The sequence below is a fragment of the Anas acuta genome, chromosome 1 (genome assembly GCF_963932015.1).
Source record: "Anas acuta chromosome 1, bAnaAcu1.1, whole genome shotgun sequence".
Taxonomy (NCBI): Eukaryota; Metazoa; Chordata; class Aves; order Anseriformes; family Anatidae; genus Anas; species Anas acuta.
Genome location: NC_088979.1, coordinates 84,751,929 through 84,769,072, shown reverse-complemented (window position 1 = coordinate 84,769,072; position 17,144 = coordinate 84,751,929). Strand labels below are relative to the sequence as shown.

The following is a 17,144-nucleotide window of genomic DNA, read 5'->3' as shown; positions in this document are numbered from 1 at the left end:
CTTCTATCCTATGTCTCTTTTCATAGCAAGTCCTAACAAGGGAGACAGTATTGCAGGGTTGTGGCTGAATGAAAGAGCAGATTCGGGAAATAAAAATTGTTTAAGCTTCTAAGTCCTTTCTCTCTCCCTCCAGACAAGCATAAACAGCATGCTGAGCGTATATAGTGAAACTGGTGACTATGGTAACGTGAAGGTCAGCGGTGAAATCCTTCTCCAAATCAACTACAGCTACAAAACAGGTGCCCTCAACATCTTGGTGAAAAGTTGCAGAAACCTGGCTGTTGCAGATGAGAAAAAGCAAAGGACTGATCCGTAAGCACAGAAAATTCCTTTATAGGCCCCGCTATGGCTGTCCTCTGACACATTGCTCTCTGTAGTCATCAGTGATGTAGACTGGGGTTGTGATACAAACCTGGGAATTCATAAGATCCGGTTGCTACAAGCCAGCGTTTGGGTGATGGTTGGTTTTGGATTCCCTGTGGGAAATGCATTTCCAATATATTCCTTAGGGCAGCATGGACATATTCTGGGAAAACAATATTACTTAAATTATCAACCTGTTTGCTAGCAATCTCTGCAAAAGGACAAAAAATATGAATGCATAGGGAGACTGAATTGATTTCTTACTTTTAGAAGCAACACTGAAGTATATGATGGTGTTTCAGAGGGAGGGAGGGTAATAGCTTTGTGGTTTTCATGCTGTGAATCCATAGATTCACTTTGCAAGGACTGTGTTTTGTGAGAGTCTTTTAGATTTCTGAATATTCTTAGTTTTCAGTATATAATGTAAACTCTTTCATAGTTAGAAATTAATAATTTATATCTCTAATCATGTCTAATCCTGTTATATGTAAGGTATAAAGTTTTTAATTCTCCTGTATTTTCAGTGTATGTGTTGTCAGATGTAATCAGTCAGTGATCATATACTACAAAAGCTGAAGTGCTAGGAAAGCTTTCTGCAAATTAGTTCTGTAAATTAATTTAGCCCTTTTGTTACTCTGAGCCTATCAGAACAACATCGCAATGTTTCTAGATAAAGTCCATACCTTTCCATGTTTCACAAAGTCTGTTACATGTGTGTGCTGTTTAGACTGCAAAAATTAATTTCCTCATATATTTTACTGATGCAGGAATGGCACGTCCTTGCTCAAACTAGTCATTTCTATTCCTTGCTAATAATTTACTACTTAATCTGCAGATATGTCAAAGCATACCTCCTGCCTGATAAGTCCCGCCAAAGTAAACGCAAGACCAAAATTAAAAGCAACAGCACCAATCCAGAATTTAATGAAACGCTGAAGGTGAGAACACTGTCTCTCTCATGGGCTGTGATGAATGTCCTACTTGTGCTCACAGGCGTTTTCTGTAAGTGCTCCAGTATGGGGATTAGACTTTGGAAGCGATGCCTCAAAGGGAAGGTATTTAAGCAAAACATCTAGGAATCAATCCTATGAGTTTTAATTTCTGGTTTTCAGCATTGAGGAATTGTTTTTGTTTGGTTCTCCCCTCTACAGGTAAAACTTACATTACTTTCCACGGATCTCTTCCAAAACTGTTGATGTTCCCATCTAACCTGAGCTCAGAGTTCTTATACATACCTTAAAGATTTTGAAAGCCCTAAGTTACAACTGTACTGAGGTAGAACTAGCTTAAAAAATCCTGTCTAACTGAGTTCTAAGGGAAAATAACCTTCAGCAGTAAAAGCTCTTTGATAGCTACCAAAGCTGTTGTTGGCATTTTACTGTGTTCCTGAAAAGCTGATTGAAGTGCATTTTATGTTGCAAAAGAAAATGATAGACTACTGCCTTGATTGGTGGAGCCCAAGTGCCCGTGATCTTTCCATTCTTTTCTCATACCCATGTCCAGCCTACAGAAAGGTTTTAAAGGTTTTGTGCTCCTCACAAGCCGCTTATTTATCTGCTTGGCTTTGTGGTGTAGGGTGGAGTGGTAGAGTGTGAATGCCCGGCTCACTGCCTGGCACCTGGACCACGGGCTCCTGGTGATTCTGCTTGCTGTCAACCAACAAGAGTCATCCCAGCCAGCTGTCACGAAGCCAGAAACTTTCCTGTATTATCCTGAAAGACTCTTGAGGGGAAATTCAGTGATTAAGTAAATAAGTTTCATATAATAGATGCTAATAGATGTTCCTTGGCCAGTGTACTTGACCTGACCTGGCTACAAAACTATTTTGCAAACTTACACATACATGTACTTGGTCTGGCCAGGCTGCTTTCCAAGGGAGAGTATCCTGCACAGCCTCATTTTTAAACGGTTTCTAGTAAAGTTAAGATTTGCCTGAACTGGAGGGGAGAAAAAAAAAAAAAAAAAAAAGGTGTTAGACTCTTTTTAGCAGGGAATGTAGTTAGCACTGAACATGTTTGCTAGTAGGGAACTGCAGGAATAGGACCTAGCAGCTTGCTAAAAATGCAGATTGTGTCAAAGAGGGCTTACTTTTATTGTTGATAGGTAAATGAGAACTAGATCTAGTTGCTGCAACTGGTATTACCATTAAAAAAAAAAAATACATCTATATCTTCCATCTTTGGCTTGTATTCTAGTATTGCTGAATAGTGCAGCTCTCACAGTTGGCATCTAAGATATGAGCATTGCAGACATATCTATGCATTAATAGCCTACTTGGGTGGCTAGCCAACTGACTTGAATGTTTCAGCTTCTGGAGAACACGTCTATGTCCAGACATTGTTCCTGAGAACAAACAGAAAAGAAGACATCTGGATCTCCTCAATTAACACTAGAAGAAGGGTAAATTTCATGGAATTAGTAAGCCTTTCCCTGAAAGCAGAGCAAGAATTCCAGATGTTTATAATTTTCTATATATTTGCTAGAATATGTTGCTACCTCAGAGGAGTTTTTAATAGCTTTCAACCAAACTGCAGGAAAGGTGCTACTGAGACATTTTGGTGAATGCTTTGCAGATACAGTTTTACTTGTTTTCAGAATAATTTTTCACAAGTTACAAAGATAAAACTGAATAGGAGAAGAAAACAGTGTACAGCAACCTCTCTTTAGGGATGAAAGATCCAGTGGGGCTTCTTACCAAGTAAACTTTGGTGTTGATCTACTTCTTTTACATAAGCTATAAGGAATTAACGGGATGATTGTTTTAATCATAATTATTTACTTTATAGCCATAAATACCCAGTAAGTAATACAGAAAAAAAAGAAAAGAGGTTTAACAGTTCCCTGTGAGATTTCTAGCTATAGACAGCTTATTTGCAATGAAAACAAATTTCTCTTTCATGCTCCATTTATTAACTGCTGTGGGCTTCATGAAATTTAGCTATTGCTGTAAAAGGCTCCATGGAAACTATTATTTGTGCTTATTCTGAGGGTTCTTTTTTCTGTTTTTCTGTTGGTAGTATGTCATCAGTCATACACAGCTAGAAACCAGGACCCTGCAGCTTTCTGTCTGGCACTATGACAGATTTGGACGCAACAGCTTTCTTGGAGAAGTGGAAATTCCATTCGATTCCTGGAACTTTGAAAATCAGGGCGATGAGTGGTTTGTGCTCCAGCCCAAGGTAAGGATTTCCAGGGGCCAATGAAACTGCTGAGAAGCAAATTTAGCAAGGCTTAGTTATTTTTCCTTTGGAACACGTTTGTAAAATGGTGACTTTGTGATTGTCAAATGTAGCAATAAAAATAGTATCTTTGTGTTTTATTCAATCAAAACCCACCATTCCTGAAGTCTTCATGAAAACTTGTTATCTGGTTGGCCACTTAAACAAACAAAACCCAGCACTTTAAATAATATATAAGTTTGTCTTGCAACAAACTGCAGAGGAAAAATGAACTTGTAAAGAAATTGATTTATTTTTTTTCTTCCAGAAAATAGCAGATGAACCAAGGAGCTTCTTTGCCACTCCCCCCTATCCAACACTGAACAGTTCAGTAAAGCAAAAGACCCTTCTTGTTTCAATTCAATATGTTTCACACTTTTCAGTGGTAACAAAATGACTTATTAAGCTCTTATTCACCATGACTAGGAAGGTGTAAGATGAGGCGTCTCATCAGGCAAATCAGTTGGTTTATGAAATAGGACTTTCACTGTACTTAGCTAAGGATAGGATGACTTCCGTCTTTAAGGCACCCCCTGCTTTGGCAAAGGTGTTTATTTTTGGAAGAGATTCAAAGAGCTGTTGTAAGCTCGAGGATTAAAGGTTTCTCAGTTGCTTGCTTCTGCAGCAGCTGGAATCCCTAGGAATTTCAGGGGCTTAAATTGCTATTTCAGAAAGTTTATTTTTCTTGTTGTAGAAAAATTGAAGATTGTACTGCAAATGACGTGGAGATAGACTCAGATGACTCCTTTGTTCTGTGTTCATTATATTTAAAGAAATATTATATTTAGGGTTTAGGAGGGACTGTTTGATTTGTGTCTTATCCTCAAATGTCAGATGAGTCTGATTGCTTTATAATTTCCTGGTATAGCCCTTTTTGGTGCTAAGCCATCACAAATTTATACCTCAGTAAATAATTAGCCAGAAAATACATAAGGAAACTGGCCTCCTTTTAACACTCAGACACCTCCTGCTTTAAAACTGGCATGGAAGATCATTCCTAGTTTCCTTGTTGAGCTTTATTAATGAGAGTGGCCATCAGCTTTTCCTTCATAGCCCAAAAGGGGGATGAGATACCAGGAAGAGAAGGTGGCTAATGAAGACAAAAAAAACTCCAGTCAGTGCTGTGTCCAGGCGAGGGTTATACTATCCTTCTTGGATAACGTGGAGAACTTTCACCCAACTTGCATCATGTAGTTTGCTTTTGTTGGGTCTATGCTTGGGGTAGACTAAATGTCTGCTGCGCCTCTGTTGTGTCCTTGGCTGGTGTTGGATGTTGCTCTTATTTAGTACCAAGCATTCTACCATGGTCGATGTATCTTGTATTTGTTTCGCTTACACTTTGTATGCAACATTGGTCTGAAATTGAGTGTCTTTTCATGCAGTAATCTGTCTTCTCCGTTCAATCTCCGGGGGCTTTCTATGGGTGGTTTCTTTTAATCTAACAGGAAAAAAAAAAAAAAATGTCTTGAGACAGTCCTGCTCAGGAAAAATAGTAATGATGTGTTAAGCATTTTAGCCATTCCAACTGGAAGGTCTTGTCTGGTTATTTCCAAAGCTGTTAAAAGGACTTTTAAACTTTTTCTTTTTTACCAAAGAAAGCAAACACAAAATTGGTCTTGTCTGCTTCCTACATTGTTACAAATTATGTTTCTGAACTTAAAATGCTGCTAAGATTGTTGTCTGGCAAAGATAATATTGTTCCTGAAAGATAAATTTATTGCATTTTGAAATTTAAAAAAAAAAAAAAAAGTACAGGTTAGCATACAAACAAGTTACATGCTGTTCTCCCATATGAATTGCATGATATAGAAAGGAATGGCAATGAAATATTCCCTGTGTTTTACTACATTGCTTTGTTTTATCATGAATCATTTAGCTGCCTTAGTGAAAGTGTTGGAGACTTAAGACCTGTTTTTTTCTATGAGCACTGCGTGGCCTGTTTTCAAGAGGAGCATGGTTAAATCAGAAAATAGTTCTGTGGTTAAAGAGGGGAGCAGAGTCTAGAGTCACGGTATATGCGGCTTTGGAGAGGGGAAGGTTGGCAAATTGTTCCTGATGTAAGAACTTATGCTGTCATTTGTCTACCAGTAAAACAGAAAAAATAATCCTTGCTGACTTTATGGGAAATTTGATGCTAAACCTACATAGTTTAGGCCCTAAATGAACTGCCTAACTAGCAAGATTTAAATGATGATTTCTTGTTGTTAAAATTATTCCACAGCCATTTGCTACAGCTTTTATTTTGTCCTCTGTTGTAGCAACTGGCATCAGTCACTGGTGCCATCGTGCTACTTCTAAAGACTATTGTGTGTTGTTTCTGGGTGAAATTCAAATATTTCAAAAGAAAAGGAACCTGAAATATTATTGGGTGGAAAAGGACACTGAGAATAACCTTAGTTTTTAGTTTTCTATTTCAGAGCTGGACTCTGCTCTCTTCTGCTGTCATAGTTCCCCATATCTCTATTTCAAGAGTGACACTTCTAAAATAAATGAAACCAATTATGGATTTAAAACCCAATTGGGGTAAAAAAGGCCATCAGAATGTCAGCTTAAATTAGCTACAGTTTATTTCTTGAGAAATAAGTTTGAGTTCTTTGTTTATTTGCGTCACTCATTCATGCTAGGTCTCTCCTTCCTGCTTTTGTTCTCTGCACTGTGTCTAATGCCATGTAGCTTTGTTCTTCTGAGAGCTTGAACTCTCTGATTCATAAAGTTTTCTAAAATGTGCTTGTATTCAATCTGAAATGTTAAATTATGTGAAAGTAGGAAGATAAGTCTTGATATATTTAAGAAACATTTCAAACAGTATAGGTACAATAAAATATCAAATGGAGAAAGTGAATGATTAACCTTAGCTGGATTTATGTTTTTTTCATAATTTTTTTTTCCTTTCAGGTGGAGGTTGCAACAGATGTTGGACTTCAGTATAAAGGAGAACTGACAGTTGTTTTACGTTACATTCCCCCAGACAGAAACCTAATGCTTCCTCTAGGGCAGTTTCAAGGTAAAGCAAACATTAATGGCAATTTATGATACCATCCCTCTGGGTATTAAAAATTCTCAGCTAGTGTGAATTAATTGAATTAGAGAAGATTGAAATTAGACTTAAATATATTAGTTGTCTTTATCTGTGTAACTTTTGAGTCCTGAGTATGTTTCTCTTCCTCTATCTTCTTCTGTTACATTGGACCTAAGGAGAGGGAAGGGAAAGAGGAGTGTGCCATAGTCAAGTATTGGTGCATCGATTAAATAATTAAAAAATGCTCAGACGTTAGTTAATATGATCAAGGACAGCCACATACAAATAAATCTTCTAAATTGTAGTCTGTGTTCTTTGTTCAGCTGGCTACATACAGTGTATAGCTGATCAAAGTAACAGACTTCCCTTAGTTCCTCTTGCTTAACTGTCTATAACTTTACCTATCTCCTCTTTTTCATGCTTCTTTAACTTCTGTTCAGTTTTGCCATATTACACTTCTAATTCAGTCCTGTAAAACGTTATTTGAATTGTTTAGGGCAAGCCATTATTTTCATTAGTAGTGAGCAATGGATAATACAGTTACTTACTCCTTGCATTGTAGTAGCATGAGGAACAGCAATCATCTAAAGAGAAATCAGTCACTGGATAGCACCTGAGATGTACCAGGTACAGGTAGTCCAAGAAGAGTTCTTTCTTAGTGACAATATTGCTATTTAGCATTAGGATTAGATAGGTATAAAAGATATTTTTTTAATTTTTTTTTCTTTCTTTTTTCTTTTCTTGATAAATGATATTCCCTCTGCTTGAAATAATCCCAAGGTTTTTTCTCTTGAAAGCTAATCACTGTCTGAAAAGTATGGACATACACTGCATTTTTTTAATTAGTAACACTTTAACATCACTCTTCATCCTTTTTTTCTTCTGATGTTTCCAGTCCCAAACAGCGTGCATGATCCCTGATTATACCTCCCTTAGAATCCACAGCGTCAACAAGTACATGTGTCCTCATGTAGCTGTTCAAATGCAGTAACATGTCACTGAGCACCGTGTCCTTTGCCATGGAGTATGAGGAGAGGAGCAGTTTGTCCTTACAAAAGGAATCTACACAGTATATTTCTGCATTTTAAATTTTGGGACAGATGTTACATACCTTGCTTGTGGTGTCAGACTGCTTTAGCATCAGAGATGGAATTAGCTTCTGAAAAGAGAGCAGGGCTTACAGGATGCGCAGTTCTTTCTGTTCAGCATAGTAACACACCAATGATTACATTCAGAAAGGACTTCAGTTAGGACATCCAGTTGTTTGCAGCAATGGATATCTGGTTATACAGTCAAGTTCTTTATCAAATATGGAGTGATTTTCTGCCCTTGCCTTTTCAGTTTCTATACCCTTGACAATAAGGATCTGTTTATAAGAAATGTTTTAATCCCATTGAAGGAAATGAGTGAAATAATCCAGCCAAGAGAACTTAGATGTCCAAATCAGTTTTGTAATGTATAGCTTCTGATTATGATAACGATGTTGCAATTCTGTTGTGTATGTAGGAAAGAAGAGCTTTAAAAAAGGAAAAAAGGGAGAGACTCATATGCCATCTGGGGGTATATTAGAAGTCCTCATCAAAGAAGCTAAGAATTTAACAGCGGTGAAATCAGGAGGCACATCAGACACTTTCGTGAAAGGGTCAGTGGTTTTTTTTTTCCTCTGCATTTTAATGGCTGTACTTGAAGAGCATTTTGACTGATCCTATTTTATTCAATATGTCTGTATATGTGTGTGTGGGGGGGGTGTCAGTACTGAAAAGCAACGGGCCCTTTGAAATGGTATGGCGAAGGATGCTGTTGGCTATGGGCAGAGAGGTGTGAGTTGTCCTAGTGGTTAAATACCAGCATGTCTGGACTCAGACAAGAAAGAGTATGTAATCTGTATCACTGACTCCATTCAAACATATGTGTTCAGTGTGCTAAGGTGCACACTGTTATAGAATATAAACAAAACACTTTCACTGAGTTGGCAGAGAAAGGTAGGTGAACATTGGTGATTCCTGAACACGAGAAGATATAAACTGGGGTTCGCACATTGGAGATGACACCTGTACCGACAGTGACATTTACATTTCCAGCAAATTGAAACTATATGTGTGTATATATATATATTGACTGGGAGAAGTAGCTTTGTTTTCAGGAAGAGACAAGTCTGTTTGGATTCCTCATAAAACTGCAAATAGCTTGATGGCTGCTCCATCACGCTGAGGTTCTTTCTAGTGGATGTCAACTGAAACATGCAGAAAGAGAAAACTCATGATGTGTGTGAGGAAATTCTGTTCTTAGTCAAGTATAGAAGAATGCTAAATGAGAAGATTTTTCTCTCTTTTACAATAAGTATATTTTTTTTAGTGTTTAATTGGGAAAGATCTTTGTCATGCGGTACATTTTCAAGGAGCACGTTTAAGTCCTAAAGGTTCCCAGAAAGTCTATCACTGACTTCAAACACTGTCTTAACTCTAATTGTGTCTCATTGTTAACATTTAATATTCTTTGACAGAAGACATTTAAAAACTCTGCTCTAATGGCTTTGAGGTTTGATTTTAAAGATGCATCATTCTGAAAAATGTAGGGTCTGTGTCACTTGTATGCCTATATGCAAGTATATACATATATATATATATTATTAAATATATATTTGCATCATTTTATTCAATAAGCAGCATTTCTGTTGGACAGTCAAAATCCAGACTATTGAAAATGCTACATGTAGGACATACTTGCATTTGAATAAAATGAGCATATTCCTTCATACCTCATCATATTGGATTTTTCATAAATTAAGAAAATAATGAGTTTAAAGCATTTTTCTTTGCCAGTTTTTGCTCTCAATGCTGTTTTTCAAAATTGCTGATTTTTAGATATGCTCCAGATATGCTGGAGCATATGCTTTAGATATGCTTTAGATATGCTGGTTTGAGTCTCGTTTACTAAATAGTGACCGTACAAGAAATCCTGCCCTTGACTCCTAAGCAAACTTGAGACTTTGTCTTAATTTTTAGTGTGCTTTGAACAATCACTAAGCTCATACACATCATATAGAAAAAGTTTGAGCTATTTTTACTATGTATTTGTTCTCCTATGCCATCTCTTTTCTGTTACATGTGAGGGCATTTCCTTTTATTGAAAAATAGTGGGTCTGATCTCGCTGTGGCTTTTTTCCACTTGGATCTTGCAACAGGTTTCATGGAGAAAATGTTTTCAAAGCCTTTTTATGTTAGCAGTAGCAACGTGTGGCCAATAATTCTGTGGAGTATTTTTAGTTAGTGGCATCTGCTCTTGCTGACATGGATTATTCAGTGTGGTGAAACAGGCGTCTGTTTTCCTGGGACTATTGATTGGTTGTCTGTCGTGCCATGGCTAAATGCATAACAACGTTGCCGTGAACCCATAGAGGTACAGCAGTAGTCTGATCCGCACAGCTAGTTTGAGACTAAATTAAAGTAATTTAATAGCCTGCTGCAGTGAAATAGCTCATGTTTGTTCTCAAGTAAAAGCCTGGACAGGAAGCCTGATTGAGGTCTACTGATATAATTTGTTTGTATGCCTGACCCTTTAATATTCATGTGCAACTCCATAGCTACTTTATTAACATTGCTGAAAAACATGAAGGTACAGACTGTGAAAAAGACTGAGAAAGTACAGACTGAACTCTGATTTTGAAACCAGAGTATTATTTTTTCTTAGTTTCACTAAGGGAATTCTTCACTAAAAAATCAAATGTGAAAAAGCATGTCAGGCTTTATGGTATTAGTGTTTCTGCTCTCAGCAGGGTGACAAGCAATTCAAAGTACTGGTGCTAAACTTCTGAAGTTCCTTCTTTATCAACCTTTTTTTTTTTTTTTTTTTTTTTTTTTTTTCCCTTTCTGGAGGACCAGCTTTGAGAGGAAAGCTGGACAAGGTGACTCTAGAGGTTCCTTCTGGCTAACGTTTTTATGATTCTGTCTGAATTTAGTCTCACTGAAATAAAAAGTATTTTTATAAAAAATGAAAGGTATGGGACAAGGAGACGTAATTTCATTTTCTGATAACTGACATTGTAACAAACGGAGCACAACTGCATATGCACTTCCGGTATACCCTTAATTTAATTACAGTGGGAAATGGGCTCTTGATCTTATTTGAGATCTCATCATGATTATTATTCTTTGTTGATATTATCTGACATCCTATTGACATATTCAACTTTCCTTTTCTATATGTTCCAGATACCTGCTCCCAGATGACAGCAAAGCTACAAAACACAAAACTCCCATAATAAAAAAGAATGTGAACCCCCAGTGGAATCATACATTTGCTTTCAGTGGCTTGAATTCCCGGGATATACATAATGTCTGCCTAGAGTTAACTGTGTGGGACAAGGAGTCACTCTCCAGTAATATTTTTCTGGGAGGTGTCCGTTTGAGCACTGGAAGCGGTAAGGTCCCATCTAACTGGTGATTGCTTTGCTTATTTTGCTCTTATCCTGCTCTTCTTTTCCCACCCCAAGTGATTCATGCACATGAGGGATAGAAACGTTATTGAATGTGTGGATAGTATATGCCAATTTGGAGAAACTGGAAAGGGAGAGAAGGCAACATGTCATCTGTATAGAAGATTTAGTTCTTTCCTTCACTGAGTGAGACACAAAAATGTGGTGCCCAATTGCACTTCTGAGCAGCCTAGAAGAACCAGGAATAGCTTGGAAGCATTTCTCAGAATCCTGATGAGGAGGAAGAAACTACTTTTAACCAGCAGCAGCCTTTCTGCTGACAGTGGGATGATCTGGAAGAGATGTGAATCCTCAGTTAGGAGAAGGTTGCTTGTGGTGCAGAGTGGGGGGAGTTTATGTGCATCTATCCATGTACCACAAAGGAGTTGAGTAACTGGTACTCAGTGGGAGCAAATCCGTACATAGGCAGTCACGTAAAGTGCCTGCCATCTTTCTATAGACTGTTGGAGTGAATGAGCAATATTAAGTAACTGCTTGCTAATATGCCAAAACGGTTTGTGTTTTGCAATTGCCAGGTGTAAGTAATGGCAAGGAGGTTGACTGGATGGACTCTCAAGGAGAAGAGCAGCACCTCTGGCAAAAGATGATTGACAGTCCTGGAGCATCTGTGGAGGGGATATTAATGTTGAGATCCAGCATGGGAAAACGTAGACTCTGAAAGACTCTCAACTACTGAGGGGTACCACAGGTACTCCTGATTTCAGTGGTGTTCAGCTCCTCACACTTTGCCTATTGGAAAGTGGTGAAGGGTTGTACTCTTTGCCTTGGATATTAAGGCTCCAAGTGAAATTTTAATGCATTCTGCACTTTCATGCACATGTTTTTAACCCAGGCTTCTTGGACAGATTATGTTTCTCCTGAAGCTCGTGAGTATTTGACCTTGTACAGAGATCAGGCTGGCTTTTTCTGTCTCTTCTGGTTACTGGTGTACAGATGATGAACACCTCTGCTGGTGGGGGACATAGAGCTAGCAACTGTCTACGTAGTCATTTAGTAAGTAAAGTTTGCTTTACATATCTCCTCCTGGGTCAAAGATGGCCTAGAAGACAGTAGTGATACAGTACAAGCAGATTCAGAATGAGTCTGTGCTTTGTTATTTGCAAAATGAGAAGCCATAATGTTGTGAAGGATAACAAACAACATTTTTTTTTTCATGTTTGCTTTTTGGGCTATGCAGTGTGCAGGAAGGCAGGCTTGGAACCAAGCAGCCCTCTAAGGAAAGCCAATGCACTCATCATTGCACACTAGAAATAGTCAGCAGATGAAGGGGTATAAAGTGCCAATGTTGCAGCATTCTCTGGGTTATTTCAGTGCACTGTATATAAGGCAGGTTTGGTTCAATGTGATTAAAGAGCCTCTAATGAAAATAAATGATAACAAATCCCTATAAAATTTCTACAACTATGTGGTATTACCATGTTTTTCATTCAGTTGACAACTGTAGCCACGATCTTCCAATGTCATTGAACAGAGGGAGTATGTTCACATGCCTGTCGCACCTGATGAGTCGCTGAGATGAGACACATACTGGTTTGGGGCATAAAAAATAAAAAGTGGAGTTTTCTCTGAAGGGGCTGGGATCCTGTAGGTTTGGGCCAATTCTAACCTTATTAACCACAACAAGTGTTCAAGGGTAATTTTGCTCTTTGGTTTCATAAAGTGATCTTTGTATCTGCTTAGATCTGTCATCCTCTGCAGACTTAGTCAGGTCACTTGTGAAGAACATGCCGTTTTGTATAGTCATGGGCTACTGCAGCATTTAAACAGCAGTAGTACCGTAATAAGAGAGGATTATAATCTCTTTCAAGGACAGCACAAGTCTGGATAAAAATATAACTGCATCACACATAATTGCTCAGGGTATGAAACAAAGGAAGTCTGGTAAACTGAATGAAAAGTCCTCTGAATCTTTCAGAATTGGAACATAGCTTCCTATTTGAATGGGTAAATTAATCTATAACTACACTTATCCCTTATTTTTCTACAAATGTTTCTCTTTTGGAAGTAATATCTTATTAGTAACACTGAAACAAATTTGAATATTTGTAAACATAATCCTTACGTAAAATACTGATGAGAAAAAAAAAAAAAACAAGCTTTCAGAGGATGTTTCATTCCCTGTACATCAAAACACCAGGGTTTTAAAGATTTCTGTGAAGAATCAAGGCCATAAAATCTTACTTGTTTGAGAGATAGAAATGCTGTTCTTCACAATGTAGAAATCACAGGAATTCTAGATGGAACAACATATGGAGAAATGATAACTAAGTGTAGGTTAAGATTTTGTCATCCATTGCTGTTCTAGTGTATAGTCAGTAAATGTGCTTAGAGCTGAATCCAAAATGTTAACATTCAATATCCATTCCTTCCCACTGCTCCCCTCTTTCCCTCCTCTCCCCAAAATATACTATTTTTGGTTTGAGTGGCTTGAAACAGTAGGGAAGTTTGCAAGCAGTCTTTAAAAATCCCGTTATTATTAGATACATTTGGTTTATTTATTTTTGTTAAAAATAGAATCTTAGCTTTAATAAAAACAGATTGATTTAAAATATTTTTTTTGGTTAAAATTATGATATGCCATTGGAGGTAATGCTTTTGCCCAGTTTGATACCCCCAGTTTTTAGAAACTGCCAAGTCATCTTTGGAGTTTCCATAAAGAAACTCAAGTAGGGAATCAAATGTCAAGAGTTGTTCCAGTTGATTTCATGTTCCTTCTTCATCTGTTCTTCATTTTCATCTGAAATCCTGGTCAAATTGGGCAACGAAGCAAGCTTACTTTAGTTTTAGCCTACTTTTCATCCTATGCCACAGATGCTGTGAGCTGATGAAGTAGAGCACAAATATCAATCACATTTTATGACCTTTATTACGGTAAAATAAAGTTTCTTTAAATAGACTTTTTCTATCAGCATCCACAAAGTGAAACCAAACCTAACTTCTGGCACCTAAACTCTGTCTCTGTTTACAGAGTCAGAACCTGAGTTGTCTTGCTTGTTTGCACCACAAACCAGAATTTATTTGGGGAGTAATAATATGTTGATGTGGAGCCACATGCTTGATTTTTCACTTGCCGTAAGTTGATTGAAAAAGATAAAGCTTGTTAAATCTAAAGGAAATGATTCTTCAGGGTAAAATTCCAGCTAGGCTTATAGAGGAACAGCAGGAAATCTGATGAGTTGTTTTTGTTTCATTTTGATGTTGAAACTGGGAACGCGGTAACATAAAAAATCTTCTGTGTTGGACCCCACAGTGAAAACTGTTCTTCCACCAGATTGAAAACCTTAAAATAGTTTGGAACTGAACTAAACCTCTTACTTAAAATGGTGCATAAACATTTATCTAATTTTTGATGGGTATTTTCTAACCTTCTAAGCATTAGTGTTGTAGTTACTTCTAGTCTTGCTTCAAAAGGAAGTAGTCCATGCTTTACCTTTAGCTTCTGCCCAATTTACTCCCATTTTTAGGTCCTGTGTTAGAGTTTATAATGAATGTACTCACCTGGAAGGCATCACATGGCTCATTCATGGGCTTTTGGAAGAGCCAAAATTTCTATTTTGGCCTGCATCTCAAAGCATAGACCAGGCTATGAATGGTTTCTAGGCATCACCTGCAGTTCAGCATATGAGGGGAACAATTTCAAGTGGGTATTTATTTCAGCCAAGGCAGTGCTGTTTGCGTTGATAGGATTTGGAGTATGTACAGTGAAATTACCTCTTAGGTTGGCAGTGACAATTCTACATTATGTTAACATGCAATGCATATCATGCTCTGTCTCAAATGAGCCTCAGAGAGATGACGATCATTGGTGTAAACACCAGAGCAGTTTGGAAGGTTTTGCTATTCTGTGATGTTATCGACGGGAAGCATTTGATTTGTGGAAAATGTCACATTTAATTATCTCTCTTATATCCTTGTTCTCTTCCTTTGCAAAAATGATTTATGGTTTGGAAAAAGCATGAGATGATTAACTGCAGATGTGATTTCTTGTTTCCCAGATATTTGAACAAATTGCCTGTAATTGTGTGTCATCGTGTACCATGTATCACTAGGCTGCACAAAAAGATGGAAAGCCAGGAGTCAGACTAAAACCTTCCTTATGTATGTATGTTTGTGATATTGAGGATGCATGGCTGGTTTAAGGCCAACTTTTAGGAGAAAATAGCCACAATTCTAACACTGATTCATAAACTCCTGTCCTAAGTAATTAGACACAGAAGAGCTGATGCTTCGAAAATATTTCTCCACGCAGACTTGAATAACTTAAGATGCTTCAATGGAGAAGAAATTTTCTCTACACTGTTTTTAAAAATGTGACACAAGATGCATGTTACTAGCAATGGAACTACAGGGCTTTCATTGCTGTCTTCTCCCTCCTTGTGATTAGATTCTGAGGGTTTGACCCATTAAAGAAAAACAAAAGTACAACTTTGGCTGTAAAGTGTTAAGTAAATCTCTTGACAGTGTAGTTGTTGCCAGTATCCATCAGGAAGAGCCAATGCTGAGGGTTGTCCAAGCCCTGTTATCTAACTTGAGTATCTCGACCTGTTTTCTGGAAGTTTCCCAATTCAGCTTATCAGTTATACAGGGTCTTTAGGCTTCTAAATGTTCTTGCTTACATTTTAGATGCTACAATAGGTTAAAATGGCCTCCTTGTCTCCTCCACCTCCGTCGTATTACATTTGAATGAGGGTGGGAGGAAAGACAGTGAGGCTATTGCCATCTTCTTGTGCTGATCAAAGTGCCATTGCCTTCTTTAAATGCCTTTTAGACACCGCATTTTGATTTTTCTTTCCCAGCTGGATGCTTAGCAGGTGGTTTATGAGAAAAGGCAGTGGGATGGTGAGTACGTTTTGACCATGATGATAGAATCATTAGGGTTGGAAAAGCCCCCCAAGGTCATCTGGTCCAACCATCCCCCTACCACCAATGTCACCCACTAAATCATGTCCCTAAGCACCATGTCCAGCCTTTCCTTGAACACCCCCAGGGACGGTGATGCCACCACCTCCCTGGGCAACCCATCCCAATGCCTGACTGCTCTTTTTGAGAAGAAATGTCTCCTCGTTTCCAACCTAAACCTTGTGTGGTACAACTTGAGGCCCTTCCCTCTAGTCTTATCACTAGTTACCTGTGAGAAGAGGCTCCCCCCAGCTCCCCACACATTCCCTTCAGGTATCTGTAGAGAGCAATAAGGTCTCCCTGAGCCTCCTCTTCTCCAGACTAAACAACCCCAGTGCCCTCAGCTGCTCCTCACAGGACTTGGGTTCCAAGCCCTTCCCCAGCTTTGTAGCTCTGCTCTGGGCATTTTTAAGTATTTTTTTTTTTTGATATATATATATTTTTAATTTATTTATTTTCCTTGTTAAGCTCTGTCAGGTGCAAGTGTCCAAGGCTGTATTCTGCAAATATGAACTAAACTACAACAGCAGAGCAGCCATTGAACATCCACTGGTTCCAATTAATAAGGTGAGGTAACAGGAGGGTTGCATAAAGACTGGCATTATTTTGGCTTCACGAGAGGTATGCACATTGGCCAACTTCAGACATGTAAAGCCTGTGGTTTGCTTGAGTCGATGAAGGCTCCTTGGATCTCTTACACCTTAAAAAAAGCGCTGAGTCCTGTCTCCACAGTTGCCAGTCTGCGGGTTCACATGAGACATTAAGGGTTGTACCTTAATCTTTGCAGGACCTTTTCCTTCCATCCCTCTCTTCAGTTCAGCAACCCTCAACAAGAAATTCTCCACAGATTCTGTCAGTATGTCAAACTAGGACTCCATGTCCCACCCAAACATGGATCTCCAGTACCCAGTAGTTAAGCGATAGCTCCGCTTACATTCACCTGTATGAGGTAAAAACTGGTATTATCCTTCCCTAACACATGATGTTGATTTTTGATGGACAGAAACAGCCACCTCCATGTGTACTTTATAAGCACTTTTTTGGATACATTTTTTAAAGATGATTTTAATTTATTTATTTTTACACGTGGAAATGTGACCGCTTGAGAATCCTAGAGAACTTGCAATTAATTGTACGAACATACATGCAA

The 17,144-nt window shown here is 38.1% G+C and overlaps 1 protein-coding gene across 5 annotated transcripts in view; it reads left to right on the top strand.

Moving 5' to 3' along the window:
* The window catches only part of SYTL5 (synaptotagmin like 5), an 81,595-nt gene extending 69,108 nt beyond the window's left edge, over positions 1-12,487 (top strand). For all 5 annotated transcript variants that reach the window (XM_068686534.1, XM_068686549.1, XM_068686524.1 and 2 more), the window contains 7 exons: positions 134-312; positions 1,199-1,301; positions 3,381-3,542; positions 6,477-6,585; positions 8,107-8,242; positions 10,812-11,020; positions 11,611-12,487. In XM_068686534.1, the coding sequence (XP_068542635.1) occupies positions 134-312; positions 1,199-1,301; positions 3,381-3,542; positions 6,477-6,585; positions 8,107-8,242; positions 10,812-11,020; positions 11,611-11,753 (1,041 nt within the window). In that variant the 3' untranslated portion in view covers positions 11,754-12,487. The remainder of the gene's footprint in view (positions 1-133; positions 313-1,198; positions 1,302-3,380; positions 3,543-6,476; positions 6,586-8,106; positions 8,243-10,811; positions 11,021-11,610) is intronic.
* The last annotated feature ends 4,657 nt before the right edge of the window (positions 12,488-17,144 follow it).